The sequence below is a fragment of the Pygoscelis adeliae genome, unplaced genomic scaffold (assembly GCF_000699105.1).
Source record: "Pygoscelis adeliae isolate BGI_AS28 unplaced genomic scaffold, ASM69910v1 Scaffold41, whole genome shotgun sequence".
Lineage (NCBI taxonomy): Eukaryota > Metazoa > Chordata > Aves > Sphenisciformes > Spheniscidae > Pygoscelis > Pygoscelis adeliae.
This window is the reverse complement of record NW_008824373.1, coordinates 3,120,763-3,138,177: the sequence shown is the minus strand read 5'-3', so window position 1 is coordinate 3,138,177 and position 17,415 is coordinate 3,120,763. Positions and strand designations below refer to the sequence as shown.

Sequence of the window (17,415 nt, the reverse complement as noted above, 5' to 3'; positions counted from 1 at the left end):
TTACGAGACTGCTGTGACTGGTGCTTAAGTAAATTGTGTCAACCTGAAGTGTAAGTATGTCTTAAGGGTCCTTTTGTCATTAAGGAAAGCGGAGCAACCGTTTGGTTCCCATTGGTTTCAGAGAGTCTTACTTTGTTCCTTTAAATTTCTTTCTTCTTTTTCAGATGGAAATACTGGCATGAATTTAAGAATTTTGATGCTTTCAGATGTTGAATTTTGATTTGTTAAATGACCAGGAATAAGATACTGCCTGAACAAGATGAAATGCCTTGAAGACCTTTGGTTCTGCTTTTATTTCTCCTGAAGCAATGGTTTTCTCAGCAATGTTGACGCTGGCCCACTCTGGGACCTCAAATGCTACTTTTATTGTTTATGAAAATGCCTATACGAATTTTACCACTCCCCAGTTCATGCTTCGTAGTGGCACAACACAGCCATTGAGATATAGTTCAGGTGCCGTGCTCACCACTGAGAGAAGTACTTTTCTGGTAAATGCTACAGCTATCCTGCCATCGCAAGAAGTTTTCAGGAGCTTGAGTTTGCCACTCCAGATCATTCTTTCTGCTGCTATGATATTTATCCTGTTGGTTTCTTTCCTTGGAAACTTTGTTGTCTGCCTCATGGTGTACCAGAAGGCAGCTATGCGATCTGCAATTAACATCCTCTTAGCAAGCCTGGCTTTTGCAGACATGCTGCTGGCAGTGCTGAACATGCCTTTTGCTCTGGTAACAATCATTACCACTCAGTGGATTTTTGGGGATATATTCTGCAGAGTGTCTGCCATGTTCTTCTGGCTTTTTGTCATAGAGGGGGTAGCCATTCTTCTTATTATTAGTATTGACCGATTTCTTATCATAGTTCAGAGGCAAGATAAACTGAACCCTTACCGTGCGAAGATTCTCATTGTGATTTCCTGGGCAGCATCCTTTGTTGTTGCTTTTCCGTTATCAGTAGGGAATCCTAATCTGCAGATACCCTCGAGAGCACCTCAGTGTGTTTTTGGCTACACTACGAGCCCAGGTTACCGGGCCTACGTGATAGTTATCTTGCTAATTTCTTTTTTTATTCCGTTCCTGGTAATGCTGTATTCTTTTATGGGCATACTCAACACTGTCCGCCACAATGCAGTTCGTATCCATAGCCACCCTGATAGCATATGCCTCAGCCAGGCCAGCAAACTTGGTCTCATGAGCTTACAGAGACCTTTTCAGATGAATATTGATATGAGCTTTAAAACTCGTGCCTTCACAACCATCTTGATTTTGTTCCTTGTCTTCATAGTCTGTTGGGCGCCCTTCACCACTTACAGCCTTATTGCCACATTCAACAGCCACTTCTACTACAAGCACAACTTTTTTGAGATAAGCACTTGGCTCCTTTGGCTCTGCTACCTCAAGTCTGCACTGAACCCACTGATTTACTACTGGAGGATTAAGAAGTTTCATGATGCATGCTTGGACTTGATGCCCAAATACTTCAAGTTTTTGCCACAGCTACCTGGCCATACAAGGCGGCGCATTCGACCCAGTGCCATCTATGTGTGTGGGGAGCATCGGTCGGTAGTGTGAAGCTGCGGTTGTTTGACAATGATTGTTATTTTCTGGGATTATTTGTTTTTAGGCTTTAGGTTGAATTTTGTTTTGTTTAATATGGCTTCTTCAGTGTGGCCATATCTTATAACTTGATTAAATTTTCCAGTACTCTGTGCAATTTTGGGAGGAAAGGTAGAGGGAGGGGAAGTGATTGGTTATAGTTGGGTTTACTACCAGAATACAATGTAAACAAAATAACAAATGTTACCTCTAGGATTCCATGGAAATCCATTCTTTTAAATGAAAACTACATTTGTAACATTTTGTCAGGTTTATGCTTACTAGGCCTGCAATTGCATCTAATTGTAGGGACTTTTTATGCTGCTAAGATACAGTATATTTAGTTGGTGTAATTTTTCTGAAAAATGTTGCTGCTGTCTGCCAATATATTAGAGCCAAAAAGTCTCATTAGATTACTTCTATTTAATTTTAACAACATTTCAGAAGTTTTCATGGTGACGCTTTTTTCTTTTTTTAATATTTCCATTAATATTTTTGTGCACTTTACAAAATTTACTATAGAATTTGTTCATTGGAATATTTTGTTCTGTATTGAAGGGGTATTATTATTTGTTGGTGGATTTCAATTAAAGACCCATATAAGCTCTAGGAGGGCAATTTATTTTGATATAGCTACACGTACAGTCATAGATTTGCTGTTTTTCTAACATTGATCAAAAGTAACATTAACTGCTCAGTTATCAGGGGAGTCGGAAGGAGAAAATGGAGGAACGAAAGGGAAAGAAAGCAATGAAAACAGCATGTCTCGAGGTTCAGGCTAACACAAGAGTTCTTGTGAAAATTGTCACGGGGGAAGGGTGGCTGTAGTTGTTACTTTAGGCTGTTACAAGCTATCCAAACCTGATGGTGTGCCTGAAAACCTATCTGAAATTGTGACTTTGGGCCTACAATTTACACTGTGTTGGTGTAATGCTGTTTCTGCTTGGAGCTCGTATAAGGCTAGGTGTGCTCTACGCTGCTGAAATCATACTGTCAGGTGTTCGTTGGGATAGAATTAGAAATAGTAGGGTAAACCAGCAAACAAATAGCACATGAGCCATAGTTGAGCCTAAGACTTAGTCTGCATAGTAATGACTGGGAAAAAAAATCCTCAACTTGCTTGTTTTCCAGTTTAGGTATTAGACCGAAACCATAAACTGGTAATAACGAATAACAGTGGGCCAGCAGAGTTTGCTGGGGATGTAAGTTAAACTCCCTTTTCCCCTCCGATACTACTTTACATTCATTTTTCATTGCCCCTTTTCCTCTGTAGTGCCTGCTGCCTCAAGGGTTTACTCTGCTGTTCTCACCTATTAGGCATCAGCTACTCTGTCTGAAATGCCAAACCACCTTTCTGATCAGTGTCAGGCTGTCTCAGTACCTGAAAGCAGAAAGGCAAAGGTTTTCCTTGATGATATCAATCCAGACTCAGATATTTATTTATTTTTTAAATCAGCTAAATAAATATTTAATGTGAGGTAAGTAAAATTAAGACTTAGGTTTGGGCTTTGAAGTGAGATCCCCAGTTGCTCTGAGGCTGGGGAAGAATGCCTGCAGAATTTGTGCGTCCTTGCAGTGGGCTTTTGGGGGCTGTCTGTGACCAAGTACAGGAGGATTAATGTACAACATACTTATCAGCCAGGGCTAGGGTTTGAGTTTCTCTTGCTTCCATCTTTCATTTAGTACCCCAAAGCATGGGGACCTCTTCATTGTTCTTGTGCCTGAGGAGCAAATAATAGCAATTTTATCTATTCTGCATAAATATTGAACTGAGTGTATGAAGGAAATGCCCTGTACTGTGTGGATGTCCAGGGACTGCTTGCTTCCTGAGGCCAACTAAACATTTACACCCCAGATTTTATTTAGGTCTTCAGTGAAGAACTAATTTAACAGTTATCTCTGTTCTTCTCATCAACAACTATCAGTAAAAGTGTTGGCAATATTTAAATTTTAGGAGTATAAAAGGAACAATTTTGAATTTAGTAATTACATTTTTTAAAAAAAGCTGCTAGCTGAGGTTGTGGATTACATGTAAAGGCACCCAGGCAGTGGCAATGTTACTGATGTCCGTGCTTTCCATTCCTTGTCAACTTCACTGATGATGATGTGGATTTTTCTGATCAAAATGACAGGCAGTAAAGGAGTTCCGCTGTAAAACAGAGTGTTTTAGTGTGTCTTTGCAGTATAGCTTTTATTTCTCAATTACATTTTCATTGATAGCGGAAGCTTATGACCTGGTTAGTATGGATTTTCTGTTTCAGAGCTGTCATGCCTGTTTATCTCTGAAAGCAGCAAAATTGTGCTTAGAGCTAATGTAATGGAGTGAGAGCATACACTATTTAAGATGGCAGGAACAGGTATTTTTGCTGTCTTCCAGAGCTATAGTGTAAGAGGTTTGAATGAATGTTGTAAAACATGGTAATTCAAGAAGGAAAGAAGATGAGTAATACAGGAAAGTTAGTGAAATTACTTTCTCGAAGGGGGAGGGGAAAACATTTTGTGGGGATTTCATAATCTCCGATAAGTACTGGCTGTGAAGTAGAAATTGCAAACATCAAAGAAAGTTAACTTGTCTTGATAATTTAGCGTTTGTTTACACTGACTGTAACAGGGTTTCCACTTAGAGCTGCGTCTGCTGATACTTGGAGAAAAGAAGCCCAAATTGTGTGGCCCAAATTCAGAGGTGACTTACATGGTGATACAGTATTCACGCTTACCAGGTTTTAGGGGTGACCAGAGCATACAGTGAACAAAAGGGTGTTCAAAAAAAGAGACAAGGTGGCACAGAAGTATCCCCAGGGTAATTATGCATTTACAGAACCATTTGGGCTATTATGTCTAATATACTGTCTTTAGAGCAGTGCCTTGATAATTACAGCTGAAGTCCTAGGACGGAGTTGAAGACTGCTTAACTGCTCAGTCTTGCTGTCTGTGATCCTGCCAAGATCAGCATAACGTTGCTAACATTTGTAATGTTAAAAACACAAACGTGTTGGCAGGATTGGGGCTACTGAGGCATTTTAGTGGGCTTGACCTTGACCAAGACCAAGGGTTTTAAAAACTGAAATTGATCCTTGTTGATTCTACTGAGGAATTATAAATTTTCTTCCTCTCCAGAAATGATACTCGTTACTAAACTGTATTCCCTCATGTTACATTTTCAGAAATCTTTGGTATGGAGGATTGAAATGAATGTATTTTGAATTATGTTGCAGTTTAATTCATTCTGTCAAAGCATGCTGCTTACACAAGTCTCATTTGTATGAATCTATTGCTAAAATGATTCTTTTGTACTCAAAGTTGTGCATTTTTGACATTTCTTGTTGCTCGTGTAAAAATATGTATATAGAGAAGAAAATTGTTTTGCCTCTTACTGCTTTCTGTTACTGTTTTTTTCACTTGTATGATTAATGCTTTCATATTTCCTTTTGTTTGGGCATAGGCATAAACAATTGCAAGATTTCAGTGGTCTTTCTGCAACTGTTTGAGATTTTTTTAATTCTCAGATCATTCAACAATGCCCTCCTTGAAAGAGATTTTGATTTATCTTTGTGTGAAAGCTAAAAATTCAGAGCACAAGTTTGTTGCGGTTGGAATGGTGAGGGATTTAAGTCCAGTTTTCCAGGAGCCACTACTTCGCCATTGTGAACTGGTTTGATCTTTTTTTGAGGAGTAGTCATTTTCTGATGTGGAGAAGCCGTGAATTACTGTTTTAAAACAAGCTGTTAAGAAGAATGGCGTTGTCTTTTCTGTACATATTACACCTGTGAAAATACCTGAGAAACAAAAAAAAAAAAAAAAAGAAAGAATAAACATGAACATTCTCCAAAAATGTAGCAAATGTCTATAGAATTGCTCTATCTTTGTGCATTCACAGGTTTCTTGGCTTTAATGCCCAACTTCATAGTTTCAAACACTTCATTTTATCTGTATATTAAATAACAAAGATTGTTTGCCTGATTTAGATGGTTTTGTTTAAGCCAAAATGTTTCTTGTGCAAAGAATTTACAGAATGCTCTTTTCTGAGACATCAGGGTAGAGATGTGTCAATATATCTAAAACAAATGAAATAATATCCAGCAAAAGAGAGAGGGAGCCTGGAAAGAAAATATCTTGCCTAAAAAAGCTACCTGAACTGGGTGTTACACCTTTTAGCTAGGACTGAGTAATGAAGATCATCAGGCAGTGGTACTGCATGGCATGATTCATTTCAACACAAGACAGTGACCTTTATGATTCAAGTGCTGCATGTTCGTATGTGATGGATTATTCCCCATATTAGTAGAATGAAAAATGTTCAGCATCTTGGCTGTTTTGGGGAAATTTTTCAGCCTGCTAATGGTTTAGCAGAAATTCTGCTGGAGTAATTTCTCTAAATGATAGAGAGTCAAGGCATGTCCCTAAAGAGTGCCTGAGAGGGGATGGGTATTTCCAGTTGCTCGGGAAGGGCCTTGCTCAGCTGCCCACATGCCTAATTTTGAGACTCCTTCCTTGTACAACACTTGCAACAACCACTTCTTCCTCCCTTCTCCTCTCCTGGTCCCCTCCACCTCCCCGAGGTAGCGCCTTCTCTACTGCTGTGTTGCAGCAGGTATGATGGTGGCAGGAGATGCTGGTGCTGATGGCAGGTGGAGGTGCCTGGAGAAGCTGTGGAGCCAGAAAGCACCTAGTGCCACTCCCTCCCATCTTGAGTACAGTTTGGACCATCTGTGACGGGCTGAGGGTCAGTTTTACCACCTTTGGTTATAAGATTAGAGCTGACAGGGAAGAGCTGTTAGAGGAGCACGTATATTTGCCTCTAGTGCTAGTGCAGGATTCTGGTTTTATCCCCAGTAGTGTTACAAGTTTTATTCCACCTCTGCCTTTTGGCAACTGAGCTACAACAGACTATAGCCAGTTCATGGCTGAATAAGAATCCCTTAGCTGACCCCGTGTCTCCGTGAGTGCCCTGGGCATAGGACCTGCCGGTGAGCACCCACCAGAACAAAAGTTCCTACCGCTTGCTCTGAAACAAAAACGGCATTCACGAAGACAGTCGCAACTCGGCTCGGATACGAGGGGGAAGAGCCGTAAGTTGGTGGCTGCACTGTGTGATGGAGGAAAATGTGAGTTGTAATGGGTGATACTTCTGAAGTGCCCCTTACAGAGCTGATTTTTGTTTTTAAAATGGAAGTTGTGGATACTTTATGCACAGAATATTGGGTTGTGTTCTGCTTTATTGTGTGACAGGGAATGCAGCTTGGTATAACAGTACTGCAGATAAGTGACATAGTATTCATAAATATCAAAGTAGAACTTGTTTTATTTTATTGTCCTGTTTAGATAACCAGCTTTGCTGGTGTGTGGGTGCAGAACATAGCAATAATGAGACATACTCCTTGTTTAATTGGTGCTCTGCCTTAGGTTACTGCAATTCAAATCTCTGTGGTTGACCTGAAATAAAATTAAGCCTGTTCACCAACAAGAGTAGGAGTTCCACTAACACTGCCCTACCTGTTGAAAGAGAAGGTCTAGTGAAATAAATGACGATAATTCCTCCAAGAGTCAGTTAATCTGATCTCCAAAGAGGATGTAATCACTGCTGTGATAAATTTAACAGCGTCTCCTTTTGATTTACCGGGCCTAGGCTCTGTGTCAAAGACAGAGAGGAGATTTTGGTGGCTGAGGGTATTGCCTAAACACCTGGGATGGCAAGAGGGAGCCACTGAAGCTTACAGGAAAATCTCAGTGCTAGAGTATAGTTTAAGCCTTGCTGTTCTTTGGGGTGTCAGTGCCGTCTTTTTCTGAAAAAGTCACTCCTTTCAAAGGAAGAGAGATGATGAAGTGGCATCTCTTCCATCATCTCTTGCTTCTTTATTGACACTTTAACTGTGAGGACAGTAATTTTGAATTTGGTTCCCTGGACGTGGATTTCCTTCCCTTCCTCACTGGAGGAGATTTGAAGTTGTCATGTATCAGGCTGTATACTGTGGTGTGTTCTAGAGGAGATGAGAGATACCGTCAGTCCCTCCTGTCGACTCTTTCACACTTAATACTCGTTGGACCAGAGAGAAAGAGTGAGTGTACTCAGAAGAAAGTGGGAGGCTGTGTTCCAGCCACCATTTGATACAAGGTGGTGTAGAGTTCCACATTTAGGCTATCGGGAGAGCAGCAGTGGACGCCAGGTTCTCCTCATCACATGCAATAACCACCCCAGCCCAGGTGTCTCTATCTTCCAGTGAATATTTAATTATTCTGTTCAAAGTGAAACAGCTTTTACAGGAGGGAGTAAGAGTGCCCTTTCTGTTCTTACCTCAGATGAGGTAATATCCACTGATTAAAGCATTCGGGAGAGACTGTTTAAAATCCTCTGGGATCCTGAGAGGAACTGAAATCATATCTCCTTCCTACATATATTCGCCACGGAATTATTAGGTTAAGGGAGTGGTCTACCAAGACTTTTGGCTTAGTTTATGGGGTTTTTTTTGCAGCCTTAGCTCTTGGTTGAGCTCTGAAAATGCCTATGGGTGGACTTTCTCAGGTGATGTAGGTAATGTAAAGCCCATTTTGTAAATTCTAGTTTGAGATGGGCATTGCACTGTTCAGTGCTGTCAGTGCTGCAGCACTTCTGGACATACGCAGAAGCAGATATATATGATGGGATACATCTGCGATCTTTTAGCTATCTATATCATAGACAGCTCCACTGATCACTTGAGGCTCCTTCACAGTCAGTGGAGATGAGTGGATGTTTTCAGATACGAAAGTTTACCTTCCAAAAGGAATGAGAGAAACAGCCCGGAAAAGCCAGTGTCTCTCCACTGATTAAGAAGGAAACCTGGAGCGTTAAGTTGAGAGATGCATGTTCTCAGTTGGTCAGATTAATCTCGCCCCAAATCATTTAAGGAATTTTAATGTGGGAAACTTAGGCACCTATGAACGTTTGGGTCAAATGCAGATGAACAGGGCTTTAAGGCTCTACCTTTTGACTTTTTCTAAAGCATCTGAATCTACCTGAATCTTTTTTGTGATTTCTGGTGATAACTGCACTGGAAAAATTACTGTGCATTTTAGAACTTGATTCACTTTTGCCAGTGCTCCTTTGTAGACAAGAGGCATGAGATACCTGCACTTTTAATCATGGTGTGGCTTTTCTCCTGCAAAAGTAAGTTAGCCTCAGTTTGGTCCAGTTTTTCTGAAGGAATTGGGCCACTTTATTTCTGTGTGAGAGCTTCTACGCAGGGGTTTAGCGTTGTTTGATTAGAATGCATTACCTTTGTACCTTTAATTACTTGGTCTTTGATTTCTCATGCTCGGGTGTAGACAAGTCTTAAAATGACCCAGCCTTCTAGCATGATTTTTAAAGTACTGGTAATTTTTCCATTTCAGTTATTTCAAATTCAGAAATCCAGAAGTCATCATTCCATAGGCTGAGCTGCTCTCCTATCTATTTTGTTAGACTAGATAGAGGGAGCAACATGAGATTTATAGGACTAAATGGAAAGTAAGAAAGAAGCCTAGGGACTCACTTGGGGGCTGACTTTGCAGCCTACTAATTCGGGCAACTTGGAAACCTCAAAGATGGTCCTAACTGCCCAGGTGATTTCAGTTTTTGTTCAGTCATTAACTGATGTGAAATGCATCAGCAATCCCGTAAACGGAGGTGGGAGCTGAGGCATCAAGTGTCCTGGTCTCCACACACCAGAATCCTGCTCAGTCCCGTGCACTCTTCTGGCCCCACAAAGCTTTTGCTGCTTCTTGCACCGTGCCGTGGCTACCAGGTAAGTGGTGGGAGAGGCAATCAGACCTCACTTTGCCTCTTCAGCAGCACGCGCTAACCATCAGGCTGAGATTAGTCCTTTTCCACGTGGCTGTGTTTTAAAGATAAGTTCTTTTTAGTTAGGTACCTGCCTTCCTCCAAATGGAATGGAGATGTAGGATTTCAGGTGGGTGCAGCGGGGGATGGAAGCCAGGACTTCAGCAGGCAGGTGTCAGTCCTGCCAGGCATTTCTACCGCGTGGCTCCATGCAGCTGCTTTCCTGTCGTGTGGGTGACCTGAGACAGCCTGCAGAGGTGGCTGACTTTCTCTGCTCACAGCACAGAGGATGTAGGTCCCTATCTCTGACCCTCTGAATGGGAGTCTGCAGGTCTGCTGGTGTCTCTCCGGTCCTTAACCCCTCTTCCTTACCATGCAACAGGAGTTCTTTTAACTAAAGCAAGTCTCTAAGGGAAAAGAAAAATTCCAAAAGCATTTTATATTTGAGTTTTTTTTTTCCTGAGGTGCTTTCGTTAGGATAATAATTTGTGTGACTTATATTACACAGGAGGCCAGACTATATGACCACAGTAACTCTTTCTGGCTTTATTCTGAATGAGAGACTGTTTCCACTTACAGAAAACTTCACTTTATTAGTGCCATTGTCAAGGTGAGCCTGGGTATTGGTAGAAAGAATCTCGAACATAATTTAAGGGGTACAAAGAAATGTCCCTTTCAAGAGCATTACTAACCTTTGTAATTCATCTTAGGTCAACATTGGTGGTACTTGATTCTGGAAGGCTGGCTTTTCTAATCAACTTTCTCAGAGGAATTCATTATCTGAAAACCTGTGACTAATGAAAGGTGTTTTGTTCTTTTGAAGTTCAAGCTAATTTCCATGAAGGTTACTATTACTAAGCAACAGATTCTGTGGAGTGTCTCCTGAGGGGCTGAAACTACAGTACGTACAAAAGTAAAGCAAAACGCAGTGCAACAAATGATGAAACATTGTCCCCAGACAGAGAGGCCACAAATAGTGCCATGTACAGGGCCTGTTTTGGAGTCCCCTTCCTTGAAAGCTGTTGTTCGACTAATGGAAAAACTCCCGTGGGACTTAAAGTTCAGCATAAACCGTGTCACTGTCTGCTGTGCATGTAAAGCAAGATTCAGCCTCTCCTCAAATGTAGAGATACACCACAGCATGACCAAGGGAAAAAGTCCCAAATATAATTCAGCATACTCAATTCTTCGGAGAACACCAATCAGCTGTAATATATATTGGCCATATTAAAAGAAGAATGGTTATTCTAGTTGTGAGGACAGAGTGAAATGAAATACAGGAGTGCTTTCCTAAGTCACAAAAGATGATGGCATCTTTTCTCCCATGCAGCTTTGTGTCAGAGTAGAAATATATATATGCAGCTTGCTTAAGTAAAAAAACACACCTGGCTATTCATCTTTTTGAGGATAGAAATTTCACTCTGTCCTCTTACTTTGGCTTTACCCACTGGCTTTGCTAAATACAAGGTACAAATGATAGAGGGTAAAGGAAAAAAAAACCACAAAACCCACAATTACTTTCAATAATCTTTTGAATGTTTGAGTAAATTCCTTTGGTCTTGTCCTTTTTGTTTTTGTGTTCAGTTTGTGTAACTGTTTAAGTGATGCAGATTTCTAGCGTGAAATTTGCATGAGGTGAATTTCAGTATTTGTTCAGTAAAGTTTATAAACTTTACAGAAATAAAAATATCAATATCCTACAACTTAACTCACTAATCATGGTATGTGTAGGATATGTGCAATCTGGAAATAAGTAAAATGTTCTAAATATTTGAGTTAAATAATAAATATATCTGGTCATGAATGTCAGACTCCCAAAGATACGGCTAGAATGTCCAAAATCATTGTTAGCATAGAAATCTCCCTACCCCTCCAAATATTTTTTACTTGCTCTGATCATTCCAGTCACAATTTCTTTTTAACACAGTTTTGGGGCTTTTTTTCCTCCCAATATACATATCTTCTGACGCTGCAAAGGAAAGATGTGTTATTATCCACATGTTTATAAAGTGAGAAATGAGGCACAAGATACATTAATAATTAAAAAAAAAAAGTAAACAGAATCTCTAGTGAGATGCTTCCCTGTCCCTAGAGGTACTCAGCGTCGGCGGGTGTCTACACTCCCAAGCTACGTGAGGTCCGTTCTTTGGGCGTGCCCAGAAGCAGCTGTGTCCTCATCTTGCTGTGCTGTAGGTGCCTTAGTCACACCAAAGCCCTGTCAGTGTCCGGGCATTTAATGCAACTCTTTTGCCTGCAGAGCTAATACAGTAATCTCATACCCACCCTTTTCCTCAAGAACACAGGACTTTAATAAAACACGTGTATTCATTAAACAAGGACTTAAATTCAGGTCTCTCCTTTTCTAGAGAAAGCCTCTATAGCCATCGCACCCGGTAGCAATAACTGGTTTTGGACTAACGAGTACCTTAGTGCTATGTAGTGAATATCTTAGCAGTGTCCAGTAGTGCCCCAGGAATACTCTGCAGCTCGTGGTTGGGAGGTTGTTCTGGGAGATGCCCTGTCACGTGAGAATGATGATGCCACCACAAAGCACTATCTCAATACTCAAACAGATAAATAATTTGCAAATAGAATTGGACTGACCTGGAATTGCAGATAAGGACTATGTTCAACTTCAGGTCTACACTCAGTTCAGACCCAAAGTGGCTCAGACCTTTTCCAGCACACGTTATATCTTGAACATAAATTTTGTATGAAGGATTTTTTTTTCCAGGTGACTGATTCTGAATGTTAAACCTTACCCAATTTAAAGGGATCTAGCTTTTAGAGAGGCCAGAGACCCATTTTTTTAGAATCGGTTTCCCCATGACTTCTCGGCCAGTGTAAATGAAGTAAAAATAGTGGGGGAAAAAATGGCTGGGAATCTGAACCCCTCCTATCTCTCCCATCCAGAGCTGTGTAGGAACTTTGCAGGTCAGTTTAAAGATCACCACTCTCTCTGTTGGATCTGCTTACGTTACATGTATCAAGTGACTGGATGGCTTTTAAAAATGAACGTGCTGTTAGAAATAGGTTCTCTTCTTTTAATTATATCCTCATTTTATGTTGCAAGCTCTAAATCATTTTAAGCAGGAGTTTGGAATAAATAAGTTGTGGGAAGCCTGATTAATTGATTACAGAAAGTATTGCTTTCAGTCTTGCAGCAATTAAGATTTTATGGTGTTGCCATAGGTCAATTACATATCTGGATCAATGGTTTTATTTAAGGGATTTGAATCATAAATCTTCAGAAAATTACTGGGTTTTAAAATTTTGATACTAACATTACTTTAAAATTTTGTGTTAGAGCAGTTATTGTTTGTACTGGCTTCAGTACATTTTGTTACATCCCAAACTATAAGGAACAAAGATAAGTTGAACAAAGAGAATTATTCTCAAGAATAATTTGGCATGGAAAATTTTGGGTTATGTTTCTGCGGTAGGTCTGAGCAGGCAGAGGTCCACAATCGGGTGCGACAAAGTGAAGATGCCAGAAAAATCTAGAGAAAAGTCTGAGTCACAAAGTTCAGATCCCATATGTGATACTCTCGTACTGGGTTGAGGTGGATTGAACTTGCTCAGAGGTAGAGCTTGTCAAAGCCTAGATTTCCTTTCTGTGGGAAATGCCGGCATTTTGAGGGTGTTTTAATTTTGATTCAACAGGCAAGTTAGAGGTTTCAAAATCCTCTCCACAAACAGAGAACAATTCCTTTAGAAAAGCAGAAGGCTTCTGTTTTGATATTCCTTCAACAAAATGCTGCCGTGTATCTCTGTTCCAGAGGCTCCCCAGACTATCCAGGATCCCAGGCAACCTCCAGAGAGTCAGACCAGGGTGTGGAGATGTCTTGTTGTGAGAGGGAGCATCAGGAGGCTTAAACTCTTAAACTACCAACTCCCCAAATGCTTTTAGGGTCTCTGCTGCAAAGCCCTAGCCAAGCAGTCAAATCCCAGGTAAGCTGGGGCTCCAGAGACATGAAGACTTTTACCTGCATATCGGGGAAGCCGGAGACCCAATATCCTTAGCCTCACAGCGCCTTGCATCAGGGCCACCTAAAGCTGCAGACCCTGGACACCTTAGGTCGCCTAGCCCTGGACATGGTGAGGGACCCGTGGAGCTGCAGGCTTCAAGACAACATCTGCATTGCTAAATGGGCCAGGGCACAGTTGAGGCAACACAGTTGAACACAATCCTTGCTGTTAAATATTTAACATGATTAATTTTTCATGGGCCAATAAGCCTTCTCTCAAGTTAATACAGGACAGGGTCCATGCCATTTAGCAATTCAGGTATAGAGATTATATTTTAAAGGGAGACCTTAACTGGATGAATATGTGCTGAGCCATGCCATGTGGTGTGAGAGAGAAATCCCTGGTTTGTTTCATTTGCTTGTTCCATTCCTGACAGAAGCAGGGATTTAGGAATTCCTTCTAATTCCTTCCAACTAGGGCAAGTTCTCATCTGCCAGTCCTTGAAACAGAGGGAAGCATCTCAATTTTTCATCCACTTACTGATCTATTTGCAGCTTATCCATCAGCATTTGAAGACATGATATGCAGAAATTATGGTTTTTTTTAAAAAAACATGTACCTAACATAGTTATTTTCCCCTAAGGAATCATAGAGCATTTGAAAAACTACCTTTTCTCTAATGTATATATTACCTGTCATATGTTTTAATACAAAAGGATATACATTTAGAAAGAATGGCTTACAAACATGATTAGAAAATGCTTATGTCTTTAAATTATTCATTCCAGATCATTCTATAGTGCCTCAGTCAATTTTTGAATGCTACTGGTGTTACATGAAAAACATCTTGGAAATGTTTCAGATGTTTAAAATTTATTGGACTCTCTTTTCCATATCTTCACTTCCAAGGCTGGACCAGCTTCGTTACAGGGGGGCCAATTTTTGCTCTCATTATAGCAATTGTAAATGTGAAATAAATCCATTCATTTCAATATGGTTGCTCGCAAGAGACTTCGTAATATAATCCTGCAGTATTTGGCTTTACCAGATCAGTACAGAACAGATCTCTGAAGGAGAAAGAGATTAAATTAAAATACTTTTAAAATTAATATTAAAATTGCATTATTTGTGTCTATTGTTCCAAGTGCTCTCATTTTGAAGTCTGGGGTAGAAGCAAATTCTGTGCATTCAGTTGAAGAGCAGGTATGTGTTAGGTTTTTTTCCTGGGCTTTTGCAGACACCAATATTAAAGGTATGAAACTCTCCTTTGCCCAGAGTTAAATATTTTTTTTGATGAGTGTACTTTTGGGAGGGATTTATCATGTGTGTATGTGTACTTCCACGTCGTTGTCATCATCACCATCGTCATCATCATTATCATCATCCATGTATGCTTACAAACCTATCCACACAAAGCTCCCTATAATGAATGGTATAATCTAGAATTAATCTTCAAAGATAGATACAACCACAACAGAAAAGGGAAGGCTCTGCTGCTACACATTTCTTACTGCATTTCGGATATGTAAAAATAATGACAATGGGATGACTGTAGCCCTTTGTACTGGCCTTCCTCCCTGTTGGAGTGGCAAATGACAAAGCTGTCATTTGTGGTGCTGGAAAATGTGTATCTTGTCCCAAACAAGGTGGTACCATTTTAAAATGACCTGGTTTGCAGAGCTCTAGTTATTTTGGGGTGGAGGGTGAAGCAGTCTTAATCATTACATCTTATCAATCATTATCATATAATATCATGATACAGGCACTGCTCTTTGAGCCCCTAGAGCCAGCCTTCTGATTGAGGGCTGACCTATACAGAGCGGGAAAAACAGGCATGCTTACAATATAACATGTAAATATTTCAGATAAGGAAGTACAACGGCTCTTGTGGAGCACCAAGCCCTTGTATTTGCAATGCATTGGTGACCTGTATGTCATTTTTCTTATCCAGAATTCATTCAAATTGCTTATCAAGCAAGTCTAAAGAAATCAAATTTTGACATTTTTTCCAATGAACTTATCCAAGCCAGTGGTATTTTAATTTAACGTATTTCCAGTCAAGGATATTTAATCATAGTCTCCCATATGAGCCAAGCCTCAAACGATAAGATACCCCGCTGAGCTCATAGTGCAATAGAAAACCTTGGTTTACTTGACTCAAAACAAATTTGTGTGTGTGTATAGTAAAATCTGGTTTTATATTGCTTCTCTGACCCTTTCATTCAATACTAGTAATGCAATCAATCAGTGCAAATGCAGAGGAAGTGCAATTATGGCTTAGGCAGTAATGTGCTTAAACCTCTGAAAAAAGAAACTATTTTCTAAATATGCCTGTCAGAATATGCAGTTGCCCAGAGTTTCATGCTATTCCCTAATATTCTCTTGTGTCTGAGGAATTAGTTTAAATGTGTTTGCCAGAAATTGAGATTATTCTCTTTCAAGGGAATGTTAAAAATAACAAATGTGCGAGTTTTTTACCTGGCTGATCTTTCCTTACCAGAACTAGTATAGCACAAGGGCGGTGGGAGTCTCTCACTGGCTGTTCATTCACTCCTGTCCCACTAAAAGAGTTGCATGGCTATGTCGCCTGAAATCTCTTCCAGCTGAAGAAATAATTGGAGACGTATATTGCTATGAAATATCCTCATATGAAAGTAATACAGAGGATGCTTCATTTTGAGAATGATAGCCTATTACCTCCAGTTTCTATATATTATACCCTAAGATGTTTTAGAGAACAGGCAGTCTAGCTCCAGTAGGGATTAGGAGCTGGGAAACATCCGCTGTTGTGCAATCTGCAGAAGCTATATCCAGTTCTACCACACTGAAACATCTGTTTAACAAGGCAGTGAATTGAGCTTGGGTTTGGGGTGGTTTTTTTTTTGGTCTCCAGTCAATATAGGCTGGTGGGTTTTAAAGGAAACGGGCTGGATGGCTCTTAACGTTCTTGGTGTCAGTGGTGTGGATCAGCGTGATTTTGTGTGGATTTTTTTATGTCTTATAGTGAAATGCACATTGCTTTAACGGGTTTGTATTTGAAAGGTAATAATGGGAGCCATTATGGTTGCCTGAACGTAACTATGCTTCAAGATCACTTTGTATCTCCTTTCTGTAAGAGTAATGTGAGAAACAAAAGGAACAGTAAAATGGTACTTTGTTACTGCACTTACCTGCTTAGTACATGTCTTTTAATGGCAATTGCTTTGAATTCTGTCAAGAATAAGCTGTAACTATTTGTCAGCTTTTGAAAAGCGATGTAAGTCTAGCAGAGTGAGGCAATTCATGCATCTTCAGTTGTATTTTTTTTTTTCTGGAGTCTAAGAAGTATCAGATAGTTACTGTAGTAGAGATTAATTTTACCTAACTTTCAGCACCAGTAAATTAGGCATCTAATCTAAGCTACTCCCATGTGCTCTCTTGGTAACCTCAGGTGGTGAATTATCCCTTCTAGCCAAGAAACTTATTTTAGGAGGATGAGTCATCCTCCAGAAATGCCCACCTGCTTCCAGTGACTCTACAGGAGGGCAAACTTAGACTTAGACTGCAAACTTTTGCATCTCTGAAGTGCGGTAAGATGAAGCTCATTTTTTCCTTCCCTTTCCAGATGTGACTTCTTTATTACCATGGTCATGTTTGTTTTAAAAAGAGAGCAGCACAGAATTACACCATGATTGTTCCATGGCACTTATTCTATAGTTTTACTGAATCAAACCCTATGTGGGCAAGGAAATGAGGTATCTGATATGGCATTCCCACTGTGTTTTGAATATGTGCAACAGTCCTCTCTACTCAGAGGTATGAAGAGGCAGTAGATTGCTTTAGTTCAAATTTTGACTGGCCAGTGTTACCTCATCTTGCTTCTTTCTTGCTTCTGGTTAAGTGTGTGAGCAACAGAAAGAATGAACACCTTGTTCCTCTCCTGTATGACATTACTTAAAGCTTGCAGATGACCCCAAGTTTTTTAGGTGACATCCTCAGACTCTCCACTGAGATTCTTATGAAAGGCCTTGCAGGCGCTCACCCTCACCCTTTTATCAGGACTCACCACATTTTACTTTC

The 17,415-nt window shown here is 40.2% G+C and overlaps 1 protein-coding gene across 1 annotated transcript; it reads left to right on the top strand.

Annotated features, from left to right (window-relative positions):
* The first annotated feature begins 308 nt into the window (after positions 1-308).
* On the top strand, positions 309-1,568 carry GPR63 (G protein-coupled receptor 63). The gene has a single exon (XM_009320137.1). It carries the CDS (start codon positions 309-311, stop codon positions 1,566-1,568), a length of 1,260 nt encoding a protein of 419 aa, XP_009318412.1.
* The last annotated feature ends 15,847 nt before the right edge of the window (positions 1,569-17,415 follow it).

Bases quoted from the DNA above. Each gene is read 5' to 3' on its own strand.
- GPR63 (XM_009320137.1), top strand. From the start codon at position 309: ATGGTTTTCTCAGCAATGTTGACGCTGGCCCACTCTGGGACCTCAAAT.